Below are 17,341 nucleotides of genomic sequence, written 5' to 3' on the forward strand. Positions count from 1 at the left end.
TGTTAGGGGTGGGCTGTCAATGATGTGGGTGGTGGAAGTCCACCAGTCAGTGAGGCTTGCCCTGATGAACTTGTCCGCAGCCGACACAACAACAGGATGGAGCATGACCATCAGAGACTACCTTGACCCCCTGCTCTGCCTGCGGTGTCAGAAGTATGTACACCCTGCCAAGGCATGCACTGAGTAACCGGTGTGTAAGTGGTGTATTGGCACGGGGCATAAAATCAAAGAATGTCCGGCAAAGAAGAAGGGACTGACACTGCACTGCAGAAACTGTATCGAGCAAGGCAGAGAGGGGAAAGATCTCCAATATTGTGCGGGCACCAGGGAATGCCCACTACATCTTGAGAAGATGGTCGTGCAGCGAAAAGAATGCACTATGCGTAGGCTGCAGATCCTGCAGGTCAGTATGGGCCAAAGATGAGTGGTCTCGGACAAACTTAGGACTCTCGCCCGGAAGGTCGACATCATGGTAATCCAGGAACCATGCTGTCGCAACAAGGTGGTTACAGGGTTTGGTGTGGCGTCGATGGTGGTCGCTTTGGGCAGTGGTGAGAGGAGGCCTAGAGCAGTGATTTTGATAGTTAATTCCTCCCTCAACGTTATGGAACTGAAGCAATTCACCACAGCAGATCCGGCGGCATGTTACGTGAGGTGGGGAAGGATCTCCTTCGCTCTTGTTTCATCGTACATGCTGCCTAGAAGGAACAACAAAGATATCAACGATAGTATCGCTACTGTGGAGGCTGTCGTACTTAAGTACTATAATGCGATAGTCTGTTCCGACAGCAATGCGAGGAGCACGGCCTAGGGTTAGTTCGCACAGACGCCAGAGGGAGACTGATGGAAGAGAGTGTGGCTAGGTGTCAGCTCGTCATTATGATTGAGCCCTCTGGCCCCACATTCGTGTATGTGAGGGGCCAGAGTTGGATAGACATGACACTGGCCATGGCTCCCATGGCGAAGAGAATAGCGGACTGGGCTCTAAGGTCAGACACGAGCTCTGACCACCGGGTCATAGCCTTCAGTGAAGTGGAGGAGGAAGGCGGAGCCATAGCAGAGGAAAGAGGCTTTGTGACATGATCGGCGAATTGGAGAGCCTTCTCCAGTGAACTGGAGGGGATATTGGTGGATAGGGAATGGGAGAAGGTGGCGCCGATGGAGGAAGAGTTAGGAATTGACCCTTCCTGACGGATGCCATCACCCAAGCGACCAATATTACCCTTCAGCACGTCCAGTCCTATGGTGGACGCCAGCCCTGACTCCTTAGTAATAGGAGTGTGAAGATCAAGGGTAGCTATTCCGAGGTCGAGAGAGGCTGCCCGGAGGGTTCGGTTCTCGGCCCGGCCCTGTGGAAGTTGGTGTTTGATAAGTTGTTGGGGGAACTAGAAGATAGAGGGTTCCTTGCCATGGCCTGGCAGTCATCGTGGCTGGAAATAGCAGAGCCATATTGAAGAACGAAGCGGAGAGATGTGCCAGTCTGGTTGGAGATTTGTGCGTGAGGAGAAGGTTGAGTATGGCTGCAGCTAAGACTCAAGCCATACTTCTAAAAGGCTTCACGGACAGGGCTCACCCTATCACTCTGGACATACAGGGAGAGAAGGTGAGGCCGGGTGAGGAGGTGACATACCTCAGAGTGAGGATGAGCAGAGGCTTCCAGGAGATGAGGAGAGGATGCCACCCCTCACCTGGTATTCCTGAGGGATAGGGTGACTCTTTCACTTAACAGGCTGAGCAGTATGGGGCCTCATGTAGCCTGCTACAATGACTATTTACAAAGGAGTGGGTATCCTGAGGTACGCATCCCCTGCCTGGAGTCGAACCCTCATCGCGGGAGCAGAAGAAAAGACTGGTCACTACGCAACGACTGGCTCTGCTGAGGGTCACAAAGGTGTATAGGATGGTGTCGCATGAGGCGGTGCAGGTGCTGGCCGGAACAATGCCCCTGGACCTCATCCTCAAGGAGGATGCTACGAAGTACGATATGAAAAGGCAGGAGCTGGGAGAGCTACTGGAGGGACTCTGAGAGAGGATCAGCGAGCACCGAATCTTTGGAAGAAGTTCCTGTGGGAAGAGTCGATCGAGGAGTGGAATGGACGGTGGCGAACTAGCAAAAAGGGTGCAACGCTGAGGAAATTCTTTCCCACCGTCCACTCAAGACTGAGAGCAGATTGAGTCATCCCAGACTATTGGGTCTCACAGATCCTGACAGGACACGGGGATTCCGGGGAAACCGTACGGATGCGGACCAGGCGTGTTGGACGTACCGGACGGATGCTGGTGGATAAGGTGTAAACCCATCTTAAGGCACTCAACCGAGTGCTGGGCTGCACCATGTTTTTAAAAGTAATTGTCCCCAAAAAATTAAATGGCTCCACCATTAATTTTGTATATAATATATGAAAATAAAGTTTAAAAAAAATAAAGATGTTTATTGGCAGCGGTGCCATGCGCAATCCTAACACACTACCCCACTGTTGCCGAACCCCGTATGGCAGTAATGCCAGGAAGGGGGAACAAAAAAAAAAAAAAGAGTTGCTATTACTAATCAACCTTTATCTTCCTTCTTTACTCTGTCCTAAGGATTAGGAAGATCATTGAGCATTTTTCCTCTCCTGTTCAATTCCTATATCAATGATCTTCCTAAACCAATCAGTTACCGATTCCACTATCTCTATGTTGATGACTTCCAAATCTATCAATCCTTTCCTCCTTTAGTTGATGTGTAAGTTAAGTATGTTTATATTTATGTTTAGGTCCCAGGTAAATTGAATGAGATTATAGATCCCAAGATTGACCAGCTTGTGTCTGCTTTAGAAAATCGATTGAAAAATGTTTTAATACACAATTCCAGGATAGAAACAGCTTCTGCAATAGACAAGGAGGCATTCAGAGGTTTTATCATTTTTTGTTTGGTCAACAATTTTACTTTTAAATTTAACTTTTAATTTAAAAGGAAATAAATATTTTTAATGGATTTTTAATTTCTAATTTTTTTTTCTGGTGACTTACATATTAAATTATTTAATGTTCTTGTAATTGTAGAGGTACTGTTTATTTCCTATTAGTTCTCAAGAGTTATATAAATGTGTTCATTGAAATGTTTTTAAATTGTAAATATTATAAACTATGTGTGTTACACATAAACATGTATTGCTATTGACAGTAAAAAATGGAACAATGGAGTGGATTAGTTGTCAGTAGGGTCCTTGAAGTCATCTATACTCCAATAATTTCACGTCATCATTCCATTGTTCCATTTGGATTAAACATCAGTGACTACTTTAGTTGGTAATAAAAGAAGTACAGCATACTATAAGGGTCTACAAAAATCACAGGGTAAAATAACAGTATTGATATTACAAATTGCAAAAGAAACTAATTTTAGTATTAAAAGATCCATTTTCTTTACCTGCATAATGAATTATATTATATTATACTGGTAATTTCAGATATACTTACTCTTCAAGATGAAGTCAACTTTTGGCTAAGTAGCGAAAGTAAATCTGGAACCTTTGTGGCTAATGTTTTTGAACCTTTGGCAAAAAAATTCTTGTAAGTTTCATAAAATACTTTTATTCTTCATATTATAATTCACTAACATATTTTGTTGGAGGAGTTTGTAGATCGAGTAATGTGATTATGTGTGCGTATATATGTATAACATAAATGATGAAGTTATCCTTCTTTTTTTTTATTTCTTTATATTTTTGTATATTTCTTCATTTTGTTACTAATTATTGTTTATATATACCACATATACCCACATGCATGTTCATAAAACGATCAAAGCAGAAGTAATCTCAATTCGTATGATATATGATCAAGTGTGGAGAATAGACACAGCTGGAAACAGTTCCGGAACTCAGATCAAGTCAAGTTTCTGACCCCTGCATGATGAGTCTCAAGTAATAACATCAGGTATTCGAGAGGAGACTGAGAAAGAGAAGAAGATACCCAATGGCCAAGAAGAAACAGAAGTCAAACCAATCCAGGAAATAAACCTGGGTAAGAAAGAAGAAAAAAGAAGGCCAAAGAGCAGAAAATAGGAACAAGACATGCTCGCCCAGATGCTTTGATGGTCACGGCAAAGGAGGACTCAGCCTATGCGGATATTCAGCTAAAAATAAAAAGCGATCCTGATTGCCAGAATATAGGGAAATAATGTACGAAAATTGTGAAAGTGTAACACGGGGATTCATTTGGTCTGGTCTTGGATAGAAAATCGAGAGAAAAGAACAAATGAATACCGTGATAGCAGAGAAAATGACTGACAAAGCGGAGGTCACTTGGAAGAGAGACTCTCTTTTAAATTGAAGGACCTCAATGAACTGACCGTGGCTGATGAAGTGTACAATCACAAATCAATGTACAAATCATATTGATGGTGTGGAAAAAATTGATATCTCCATTGTTAAATCACTTCTCAAGGCTTAGGGTTAGGAATTGTAGTATCAGATCAAAAGTTCAATACCGGTATTTTTTAAATCTTAATAGATATAGAAGAAAAAGAAATTAAACAGGGGTGTTTCTTTGTTTTATTTGCCAGTTTTATTAGAGATATTAAATATCACAAAAAATCGTGTGTAACTTATAAGTTATAAAAATATATAAAGAATCACAAAAAAGTAAATAAGCAAGGAATATTTTATGTATTTAAATCAAAAACAAGTGTAAATATCACTATTCAGTTTGTGATACTACAACTACACTTACAAATTTTTGAAATGTGATCTTAAATAACATAATGCATCAATTGTACTATCATTAAACCTGGAACGTAATTTTGTGCAAAAATTACCAGCTGTCAAAAACGCTCTTTCAACATCTGCGCTAGTTAGTGGTACTGTTAGCAATGCGCAATATACTTTTTTCAAGCATTTACCTCTAAATCCCTCATCTTGAAATAAATTGATTTTTCATAGGATGGTTTTGATATAACTTATTTCTGTATTGTATTTTGGTTACTTGAAATTTTTTTAGTTATCGCTAATTCTGATTTTTTTTTAATTCTTTTTCACTATTGACATTAGTGTCATCATCATCTTCAATAACTGTACCAAATTCTTCTGAATGTGAATAGGTTTTTGGGTAAACAATTTTTAGAAAATTTACTATAAACTTGATCAAATTTGAATTGGTCAGTCTCTTTCTTCTGTGCAATTTTTTAATGTAATAATTGCTCAGAAATGATATTTGCTGTTCTTTCAGTGACTGTAATATGAAATTTTTGTTGCATTAGCTATTAGTAAATCATAATATCTCCAACATAATACCTCCACTGCCAGTTTTATTGCAAGTAGAGCTGATGTAGTTCTGGATATTAAGTCTAATTCACCATCAGAAAAATGAATTTGCAGGTTTAAATTGATTATTGCTTTTTGGATTAGATTTTTCAGTTTCAAAAATCGTTCTATCATTAGGAGTAAACTGTTCCAACGTATTTTAGAATCTAATATTAACATATGTTCTGTTTTATTTTCAGTTAGTACATATTTTTGTAATAACACATTTTTTTCAAGGGAACGTTTAAATATCTTAATAATTTTTGAACTTTATTAATAGGAACTTTATAGGAAGCAATTCTTGATGAGTTAATATTTCATCCTCATTAGTAATATCTTCAACAATTACATTATCATTATCATTTTCGTTCTCATTCTCTTCAAATCGGAATCAGATAATCTAAAATTCCTGATGATTTGGGCTTAAAAACTGTGCTTAAATTTGTATCTTCATCGCTATTAGATTCTTTCCTCTTTAACTTAGTTGTATCAAGTTTCGTCTTTAAATATGTATGGAGTCCACTTGTACTTCTTCCATTCACTTTAATAACTCTTAAACATTTTTTACATTATGCCACCATAATCTTTTCATCATATAAATTATGAAACTAAACCGAAGTATTATCAACAGATTTTTTATATGTTTTTTGAAGTTATTCTTATTCATTATTATGGCTTTATTAATTATGAGTATATAATAAATCTGAATTATATTTTGAACCCTAAAGTATGATATGCAAATACAATGCGAATAACAAACTCACCAATTTAAAAAATATCGAAATATTACGGACTTTCTTCACAACTACAATCTTGTTCTTACAGATACAAATATTAGACTATGAATCCTGCGTATGTGCTGTATCACTCAGTTTTGGCCTGTCTCCTTGGATGATTTCTTTATTATATCACTTCTCTAGATTACTCTCATGATCTCTAGATTGCAACTTTGTATTCACAGTCTAATTAATTTCGCCCGTCAAAGAGACATAAAAACCAAAACATAGACTATTTTGCTATATTGACTACCCCTAAACTTATACTGGAGACCATTTAAAATATTTCTAATTAATACCGAAAGAACGGTATTTAAACTTGTGATTACCGGTATTACAAAATTGTACAAATGGCTCAACATACTGGTATTCCATATCCCAGTATTCCAATCCCTATTTACAGTGGCACACAAACAGCAATAGTTGTATTACCTACAGAACTAGCAAGAAAAGACATAGAAAAGGGAAGCATCTCGAGTTGGTTGGATAAACAGCCTGGTAAGAGAAAAAATTTCTCCCCAGAGATGCTTCCGATTCTTCAACTATGGTCATTTCGTGAAATATTGCAAGGGAGCTGACAGAACAAAACTCTGTTTGAGATGTGGGAAAGTGGGTCATCTTGCGAAAGAGTGTACTGCCCGAATCGCACTGCCTTCTATGCCCTGACGGCAGAAAATGCAAGCTTAGGTGCAGTTGAAGCATCCTAAAACCGAAAACCCTATCCTCATCTATCTGCTGAATTATCTTCCCATGTCCTGCCAGAGTCAGGGCATTAGATCTAGTATCTTGTTTGACAAGCCTGGCCCATAGGCATTTGAGGGCTTTACTAGTTTTCTCTAGCACATGCTTGTGCCATTGTAGTTTGTAATCCAGAATGACCCCCAGGTGTTTCACCTCTTTGATTTAGTTTATCTGGATATTATTCCGTATAGGTGATCTTATTGTCACCTTTCTCTTTTTAGTGAAGACCCAAACACCAACCTTGAGTGGGCTGATGATTACACATACACAACACCACAGTAAGGGAGAGAGCACCCTACCCTATGGGCATCCCCCTTTGGGTCTGATCCACAGCCCAGAGTGCCCTAACGCTGATTTGAGGATCCTTTCTAGCATGGAGGTTATCCAACCAGAAACAATAGGATCTATTCTTCTATTCCTTAGCGCATAATTAATAACGCTATAGGGAGTCTTGTCTATTGCATCTTCAATGTCTGCGAAGATGCCTACTGTGATCTCTTTTTGTTCAAGTGACCTTTCAATCCTAGAAAACATGCTGTGTAGGGCTACCTCGCAGGATTTCCCTGCTTGGTAGGCAAATTGACTGGAATGTATAGCATTTGCTAACAATTCCTGTTCTCTTATATGTCTATCCACAATCTTTTTCAATGTCTTCATTAGAAAGGGTGTGAGACATATTGGTCAAAAAGCTTTAGAATCTTCATAGGATCCCTTCCTCGGTTTGAGTAAATAGCACACCCTGGATGTCCTCCATCTGGTTGGGGTATATCCAAGTGCTAAGCTACCTCTGAGGAGTTCAAGAATGTGCACCCTGATTACTGGTAGGGCTTTCTGCAGCAAGGCAGGAAAGATTCCATCAGTGCCAGGTGATTTTAATGGCGATAAAGGATTAATTGCCTATTCGATTTTATCAATAGTAATAATACTATTGGCTTTCTCCCACTTTTCTCTACTAGCACTGTAATTGTTAATAGTGGGAGAAATGTAATCATTCTTCAGCAATTCACAGTTAGGGAAGTGAGATTTCACTAGAACACAAAGTGTATCCATTGTCCCATTATCCCAGCAGGATTTTTTAGCTTACCCAACAGTCCAGTAATTGGATTTTTTGGAGAGTATTTTACTTAAACGGCAAGTATCCGGAGTGTTGTCAACCTCAAGACAAAACTTCCTCCAAGATTGTCTTTTAGCTTTGCAAACCAGTTTATGGTAGTTTGTAAGAACCCTCCTGTAGGTTCCCAGCTGCCAGATCTTTTGGCAGCATTGAATAATCTTCTAGTGAGTGCTCTTTGCTTATTAAGCTCAGGACAGGATTGCTCATTGTTTACAGACTGGATTGCTGCTGTGGTATGAGTTGACAATAGCATCCGTCAGTGAGTCATTAAGACATTCCAGGTACCAAGTATTGTTTATTACTTTTGGACAATGACTGGTAAGATCAGTGAGATGTGCATTGTAGGACTCCCAGTCCATGCGTCTGGGATTTCTACACATAGCATCGCATCTCATATCAGCAGATAAATCATATCGGATGTATTTGTGATCTGAGCATGATTATTCATTAGAGACATGCCAGTTGACTATGTATTGACTAATGTGGTGTGTCGCCAGTGTGATGTCAATAATTTCTTACCTGACCCTATTGCAGAAGGTAGGCTTCCTGCCCCATGTTAAGAATGTCAAGACCAAAATTAATAATAAAATCTAAGATTTTCTCTCCCCTTTTATTGGTGTTAGAGCTGCCCCACAGATCATGGTGTGCATTGGCGACCAGGGCAGCTAGGATCTGAGTTTTCCCACAATCTCATGATCCTTTCGAGCCTAATCATGGGGTTTGAGTCGTCATAGGGCAGATATCCCACAACAATCGTGATGTCTGCCCTTCCTGAGTCCCCATATGGGGTGAGCTGAGCTGCTGCAAGTTCTCTGGAACAAAGTTGCCAGAGAGGCAGCAGCTTTAAATTACTTTTTAAAACAATGCAGGCCCTGGGATGCATGGGCACAGACCTTTCGGCCTGCCATCATTGAGATAAGATTCTTAATTAAAATAATTTCAATGTCCTTACTTTAATATATTGTTGTAACACTCCACACACAGCAATGCAGTGGTGCAAGTTGAGCTGCAGCAGCTTCATGGTCGTGGTCAAACTTCGGTAGTCAGAAATGGGTGGGCCCTTGATGAAGGACCTTAGTGGTCAAGCAGCAATTTTAGTCAGAAAGGATCACTTCATACTGGAAGTCGAACTGATTTGTAGAAAAGGAGTTGTGTGGGTTAAGGTGAGAAACTTTTATATCTATTGTGTCTATGCACCACCTAGTGCAACACAAGAAGAATTTGAGTCTTCTTGATACGTTCGCTGCCTTAGATGTTGTTATCCCTAATATCAGATCTACTCTGATGTTTTCAAGGAATAGTAATGCCTCTATATTCAATTTGACTAGTGTGAGAGCAAACCTTATTTGCGGGGACAACTATTGGTATGTCAGTGATCGATATACACACAGGCCATCTGCTTCCAAGTCTTTGCCCGGTTGGTGAAATCAAAAAGACTAAAACACAGCTACTTGCTGGTTGGAACCATCGATCCTTCAACAGAGATTCCTTTGTCATCATGAAGAAGAAAAGAACCAAATTACTAGGATCAGTAGAAGAAAGAGTAACACAACTGATAAAGTTTATTACTAACACATGTAATGCTTTAATGACCAGGACTTCTAGGATAAATCGACACATACAGTATATTGGTGGACCAAGGAGATTTTTGTTCTCCAGTAAGCCTGTTTTCATACCAGAAGATTAGCCTAGTGACCAGTGAAAGGTTGCTTAGCTCCAGGGCTGCCGGAAGATCCCACATCTTATTACCCAGTATGTCTCCTGGACATTGTCGGCAGGTTACTGGAGAGGATCTTTAATGGCAGGTTGATTGACTTGTGTGAAGGAGCCCAAGGATTATTTGATAGTCAGTATGGTTTTCGGGAGGGCAGATTGACAATCAATGCCATCGATTTTGCCATCAGAACTGCTCGGGAAGCCATTGCAAGAAAGAGGTGTAGAAGGGGTGGTAAGAAGTACTGCGCCATTATAATTTTGGATGTAAAGAATGCTTTCAGTTCTGCTTGGTGGGGCTGTATCATGGACAGATTGCGAAGGATGGAAGTCCCATAATACCTCATAAAGATTATTGAGTTATTTCACTCACCACTACAGGAAACGCGTGATGTATTACCTTAGTACATTGTACAAGGCCTTAGACCTCTACAATCTGTCACACCAATAATAATAATAATTTCACTAATAGAATCTTAAAATACAGAAGCTGGATTGAAAACTTATACGATCACGGGTGACATTCCTCAGGGTTTAGTTTTAGGGCCATTGCTGTGGAACATTATGTATGACATGGTGCTAAGGCTATCTGTGCCAGAAGAAACTATTACATTTAGCCAAATGTAATAGTTTCTTCAAAAGCAAAACCTTGCTGATGATCTGGCTATCATAGTTGGTGGGAAACTCTTGGAGGAGATATGTTACTATGTGGACAAGGCAGTCATGACCATTCATCAGTGGCTTTCAGTGAAGGGCTCTTACTTACTGACCATAAAACTGTGGCAGTGGTGATAGCCAGTAGAAAAGTGAAGGAGATTATCACTCTCACCATCGGTAGTTCGATATCTTATCCAAGCCATCTATTAGATATTTTGGGGTGCAGATTGGTGCCAGGCTTTGTTTTGATGAACACATACACAAAGTTAGCACCTGAGCAGCATAAGTGACTAATGAATTGTCTAGGATTATGCCAAATATAGGAGGACCAAGAGAGAATCAGAGGAAGCTTTTGGGTAATTTCACCAGTTCCACGCTTTTGTAAGCAGCACTGATCTGGGCGGAAGCCTGCCAAGTGTGTCATATGTCTGTAAAGCTATCGGTGTGTATTGAAGAAGTGCCCTGCGTTCCACTCGAGATTTTCGCACTGTATTCTATGATACTGTGTGCATCATTGCAGATATGCCTCCACTAGGTCTTTTAGCAGACACGCCTACACAGTGGGAGTCAATAAGTCCTGAGAAAATCCAAGAGATGATGCTTGTAGCATCAGAAATTGTTTGCTTTTAGTAAGTACTATTGAGGCCTAGTAACTATAGATTAATGAAACATGGATGTATCACTACATTTCCAAGAAGGAACAGTCAAAACAGTAGATCATTAATGCCAAATTAACTGCAAAGAAGATAAATACAGTGAATTCAGTCGGCAAGGTTATGACCATCTACTTTATTCACTGAATTTGTTTGACTTCTTTATCCAAAAAAATTGTTTTTCTATTTTTAATAAGGATTTATAGACCCCTATCTTAATATTATACTTAGTCCCATTTAGTAATATAATCTTTTAACCATTTTTATGTATCAGTAACACATACTAGGTTGTTAAAAGGCATTCAGATACAATATTCTGCTTAATGTGTTAATTAAACTTAGTGTTACTAAGTTATATCCGAATCTATTCGGAAAAGTGTATTTAGATGCATTGATATTCAAAGTAGTTAGGGAAAATGTACTTAAATGAAATAATATCCAAATTAGTTTTGAAAAATTTACTAATATCTAAATGATCCTCACAAATGTATAAGGTTGTTGTTGGAAAAAGGTCTGTTAGTGCTCTTCTTATTACTCTCATCCAAACATTCCTCCTTTTATTCATTGGGAAACAGAAAAAATGTTTATTGGGAGTTTAAGGCGTGTGAAAATGTACACAGTGGCATGACACAATATGGTATCTTGCAGAAGATTGCACAAATCATAGTGGAGGAAATGTAAAGAAAGTTGTGATTTCATACTAGTTTTAGTTATCAAATAAGGCTTTCTTATCTATAAGCCTGATGTTGCAACTTAAAAAATTAATCTTTTGAACCAATGCTCTGTGAGAACTCTGGTTTTCACCTAAATAATTAGTAATACACTTGAAACAATAAAAATGGAATAAAATAAAAACATTCTTGCTTTTATACCCCATTGTGAGAGCCCTTCAGCCTTCACTATTTCCTTGACAGAGATTCACTGCAGTTTGATTTTATGAATTAAATTTAAAATATTCAAATATTTTAATGTATTGATGTCTAATAGAAAACTTTTGTATTTTTTATAGAAATCTGGTATCAGGCTTCAATTTCAAGACCCTTGAAGATCTTATAGATGATACATTTAACACTCTAGATAAGGTTTGGAGAATGCAAAATATATTTTTTCCTGAATCAAGAATGGAAAATATTTTTGATATAATAGGTAAATTTATAGTTACTTTAATTTTAGCAGTTTTCAAGTTCTGTCATTCTACCAAACTTTAAATTACATCATGGCTATTCCGAGTTATATTGTTTTCAAACAACTAACTTCTGGTCTATCTCATCATTTTTTCATATATTTCTTTTCTACATATAGCCATTCTGGGTGTTAAGAATTCAAATAAAATTTCTTAGCTTTCCCTATGTTTATCTAACCTCTGCCTCTCTCCGCAAGAGGTAGTGTCGTTCTCTATCAAGCTCCCGGCCAGGACACATGAGAACTTCAACTACATTCGAATTACCTATCTTTTCCATTTCTGTTATTCTAAAAAATAAATTTTGATTTCCCCCTTCAATAAAAATAACCTAATTTCTCTTTCTCATTTTAGTTCATGAACATGCATAAATTTAAACCCAATAAAACACAGTTCATTCTATCGCTAATCCTGGATGTTTCAGACCACTATCAATTGAGTTAAGGAATTTAACTTTATGTATCTCATCATAATCACTCATAGTCCATAACTCTTGAGGAAAGGCTTACTGTAGTCTGCTGGTCCTTTAGTATTTTCTGCCACTGCAGTTCCAGATTCCCATGATGGACCTTGGAGCCTCTGCAACACCATCGATCCATCAGAGCTGAGTTCTCTCCCTCCTCGTGCCATAAGGAGATGATCAAATATGTCCCACTGTTATCAACCTTACAGTATCTATTTCAGTACATCTATTTACGTACATATCCTCCTAGTCACATTGGTGTAAAGTGGACCATAAAATCACCTCAGTATTTTTCCAAACCTTAGGAGAAGAGCCTCCTGTGTACGATATTTTCCAACATTCAGGGGCCTGCAAGGACTAGTTTTATTATAAATAGGGAACTAGTTTTATGGAGAGGGAAGTAATGTCTTTGTCATCTCTCTAATGTTTTTTTTTAATTCGGAGTTTGGCTGTTCAGGCGCAGAAGCCACTTGGTGGTAAGATTTCAAGCTGACAGGTTCGTTTTATGTTTTATTCTCTTTTTTCCCCTATCTTTCTTTACCCCCCCCCCTTCTTTTCTATTTTTTTCTCAATTTTCCTTACCCACCTTATTAGTTATGTTCACCATATATTGTTGTTGTTTTCATTTTTTTTTTTCTTTTTCTATTCATTTCTTTTGTTAAACTTTACTTATATTTTGCCTCTGTATATAATATTATGGTTACATATTTCATTTGTTACATATATTTTCTTTCTCTCAATTTTCTTTTTCTTTCCATAATTATAATTTTTAAATTATTAATAAACTAATATATTCATATTTCTTTGCATTATATGGCTTCATTATATTTTATTTCCTTAATTATGTTATTTTACCTACTTATTCAATTACCTATTTATATTTTATTTTCCACTTCTCTCATCACTTTATTTTATTAATTCCATTCTGTACAATTATTTACTTTATATCATTCTGTTCATATTTTCTGTATTCATTGGTTGTTATCTTGTTCTGTTCTTAGCCCTGATGAAGCCTAGAAATTCTGGCCGAAACGTTCGCATGATTAAATAATTATTTCAACTTATTTGTATTTTATTTTGACCGCACCCCCCAACCATCTGCTCTTCGTATAATTTTATTATAATTTCTGTTTTGAATTGATTTTTTTTTTTTTTTTTATGTTAGAAGCTGGTAGGGAGTTGCAATCAGTGAAAAGAACTCTAATAAGTGAAACTTAATTATTTTTTTGTGCCAATGTCACTGCCATTATCATGTACCAAGGCAATTTGATAGATCATTCTTATGAAATTTATTTTTTTACTTATTTCGTATTTTGAATCTTCTGACCAAACATCCAGATGAAGGCCTATGACAGAGACCAAAACATTGGCATAAATAAGTTTTAATTATTTGTTTATTCTATTAAAAATACACCATTTATCCTTCACCTAGAAAAATTTTTAGCTTGGGGAAGAGATGAAAGTCTGATGGTGCCAAATCAGTTGTATAAGGTGAATGTGGCAACAATTCGTACCTCAGTTCATGAAGTTTTGCCATGGAAATAGCACTTGTGTGCGGACAGGCGTTGTCCTGATGAATGATGACTTTTTCCTTGCCAAACAAGGCCTTTTTTCATGTATCTTTTTCTGTAGTTGGTCTAGAAGGTTTACGTAGTATTTCCCTGTAATTTTTTGGCCAGCAGGACGATAAGCTATCAGCAGAATCCCTTTTGCATCCCAGAAAACTGAGGCCATGACCTTTCTGGCTGAATGTTCTGCCTTTGCTTTCTTTGGTGGTGGTGAATCAGCATGTTTCCACTGCTTTGTCTGTTTTTTTGTCTCTGGGGTATAGTAGTGGATCCAAGTTTCATCTGTAGTCACAAACCGGCGCCAAAAATCTTGTTGGTTGCGCTGAAAAGAGGCCAGATTTTGTTCGGACATTTGCAATCTGGTTCGTTTATGGTCCAATCTCAAGAGCCCCAGCACCCATCTCTCCTAGAGTAGTGGGCCCAAGTTTCATCTGTAGTCACAAAGCGGCACAAAAATCTTGTTGGTTGTGCTGAAAAAGGGCCAGATTTTGTTCGGACATTTCCAATCTGGTGTGTTTATGGTCCAATGTCAAGACCGCTGCACCCATCTTGCGGATAATTTTTTCATTCCCAATTCTTCGGTTAAAATGTGATATACTCGTTCAGATGACATCCCTACAGCTTCAGAAATCTCACACACTTTCAGTTGACGATCCTCCATGACCTTTTTATGCACTTTTGCAATAAATTATTGGGTCATAGGACTTTTTAGCCGTCCACTACACGGATCATCATCTAAGCTCTCCCAATCACATTTAAACTTGCTGGTCCACTTGGTAACAGTTGAATATGAAGGAGCAGATTCCCCCAGTGTGTTCTGAAAGTCGGCATGAATTTTCTTTGCTTTCATACCTTTCTTTACTAAGTATTTAATCACTGCTCTAATCTCAGTTTTTTCTATTGTCACAAATCACTACGCATAAAAAAACAACAAAGAGTCGTCACTACCATTCACGCCACATGTTCACTCACAATGGATGTGTGATTATTGCATGGGAATCTCGTTGCTCTAGCACTGACACCTAAGGGTGATTCCGAGAACTTTTCAAACCACCCACATAATCTATTGTCAACTAAATCCACATTGCCATGTATTTTTCTGTATATTTCCCCTTATGTTTTGTTGAAAAAAGTATAATTATATAATTTTGGTTCTACCTCAAGATTTTTCTCATTATATATTTTTTTAAATTTCTCTCAGATTTAAGGAATCTATATCCTGAATAAATCAAACGAGTGTAGTCAATTTTACTTATTTAAAAATTTCCTTACAATTCTGTAGATTCCAAGCAGAACTATTTTTTTTTTTATCAATTTTAAGTTTCCAATTTCAAGCCTGAGATCTCCTGTACCTTCTTAGAGCTTTTAAGATCAAACTGTTAAGTGACATGACTATTGGAGTAACAATTACTTTTTATAAGTGATATAAAGGTTTTAATTCAAAGGCAAGCTCCTGATATTTTATATTTTTTTTCTGCCCTAGTAGTCAGAAACTTAGAAATAGATTGATATCACTTGGAATTGGTGTATCAATGATTCTGAGAATTTTATTTCTGTAGCAAATAATGAAAATGTCTGAACAGTTAAGCGATACCCTGTGATCAGTAATTATTTGTTCATCCTAATAAACCTTTATGTCAGAATTATCTACAAGTTTTTCTTGAGTACAGAGATGGTAAGGAACATAATTTTTTCTCAGTATTCCCAAGGCTCTGCTTATACTTTAGTCTTATATTATTTCCTCATCAAATAGTCTGTCTCTGCTAATGCCTTGCACCTATTTGCCACATGTTGGATAGATCCATATGTCCTTCTTCTTATTATTATTATTTGTTTTTTTAAACTGATTATTAGGGTTTGATTGATTTAACTATCTTTAATTTTAATGTTACATATATCTTTATATCTCTCAAATGAATTAAGGACAATTGAACATAAACATTAGAAGTCAAAGATTTTTTTTTTTCCTATGCCACAGGAAGTGGGCTATTACGCCACTTTCCCTCTCACAGCCCAATACAATTTTACTTTTTCTCTTAGTGGGTCCGCATCCTGCTGAAGATCTTCTAGACCAATACACGTTAAAAGATGGTCTCTATCCATGTATCCTATGTTGCATAGAGGACATTTCAATGAATAGAGGACATTTTGAAGAAGATCATGTCTTGTTACTAGGTGAAAACAAGCCACTCTCTTAGGTCTGCTAAGATTGCCGGGATTCGTTTATCCTTATGCAGTAGGCTCTCCCACTTCTTTCCTTCTGCTTGAACTTTATGTCTAGTGCTTGTCCTGTCCTTCCAATAAGAACTTATCATTGATTTTAATGTTCTGTAGGAAAGTGGTAGAACAGGCTGGTTCTATGCACAACCGAGCTTAGCCAACTTGTTAGTTTGTTCATTACCATTTATACCAACATGGCCTGGTATCCACTGCAGAGCTATAAGCTTTCCTCTTTTCTTCATGATAGCAGCCATGTTTCTGCACTTTTCTTCCGTGGGTGACCCTGCGGCACCTGGTGTTGTTAATTTTTGTATTACGGCTTGGGAGTCGCTGAAGATTACAGTGTTGTCATCACATTCAATAGTGGCTTCTATCCCGAAGTCAAAGTGTAATTCATTAATAAATTGTTTATCTAACATCCATGAGATACTTTCAAAAGAACCCAAAACATTAATATGAGATCCAACTGTAATTAAATAAAACAAGTAATCAATTGCCTAAGGAACTTCAGATTAGTTGATAGTGTATATTAATTCTTATAGTGTTTTGGGCTTCTGTGTTTTTATTAAAAATTACTTAGCAGAGATGGAAGATATTTACTTATTTCCGTGCCAGCATTTGTTTAATCTTGCACAAATAATACATCTGTTGCAGGTAATGACATAGCGGCTGCATTACAATATGCACTTAGGGATATAGATTTTTGGAAAAGTGATATTACAAGATCTGAAAACTATTTGAATGGGGTATGTATTGGTGACAAAAAGTGTGTAAAATTTCAGTATAGAAACCATTAATTTATTTTATGTATAGATTGTTGACCTTATGAGAATTAAGAAGGAGATGGTAAGCATTGTGGTCAAGGAAAACTATTAAAAAAGAGTTCAACTATTTATTAGAGTATATATATATATATATTGTAATATGCTCTTTTTGAGTAAATAGTATATTTTGTTGTATAAAGGGTTTTT

General features: G+C 37.4%; 1 protein-coding gene across 1 annotated transcript in view; it reads left to right on the forward strand.

The window, feature by feature from the left end:
- The window catches only part of btv (beethoven), a gene marked incomplete at its 3' end in the record, with an annotated part of 240,143 nt that overhangs the window by 6,513 nt on the left and 216,289 nt on the right, over positions 1-17,341 (forward strand). The window contains 4 exon segments of the mRNA XM_067051518.1: positions 2,757-2,895; positions 3,453-3,555; positions 11,949-12,085; positions 17,025-17,116. Coding sequence (XP_066907619.1) covers positions 2,757-2,895; positions 3,453-3,555; positions 11,949-12,085; positions 17,025-17,116 — 471 coding nt within the window.

This window comes from Halyomorpha halys, unplaced genomic scaffold, assembly GCF_000696795.3.
Source record: "Halyomorpha halys isolate HHAL.00 unplaced genomic scaffold, Hhal_1.1 Scaffold598.1, whole genome shotgun sequence".
Lineage (NCBI taxonomy): Eukaryota > Metazoa > Arthropoda > Insecta > Hemiptera > Pentatomidae > Halyomorpha > Halyomorpha halys.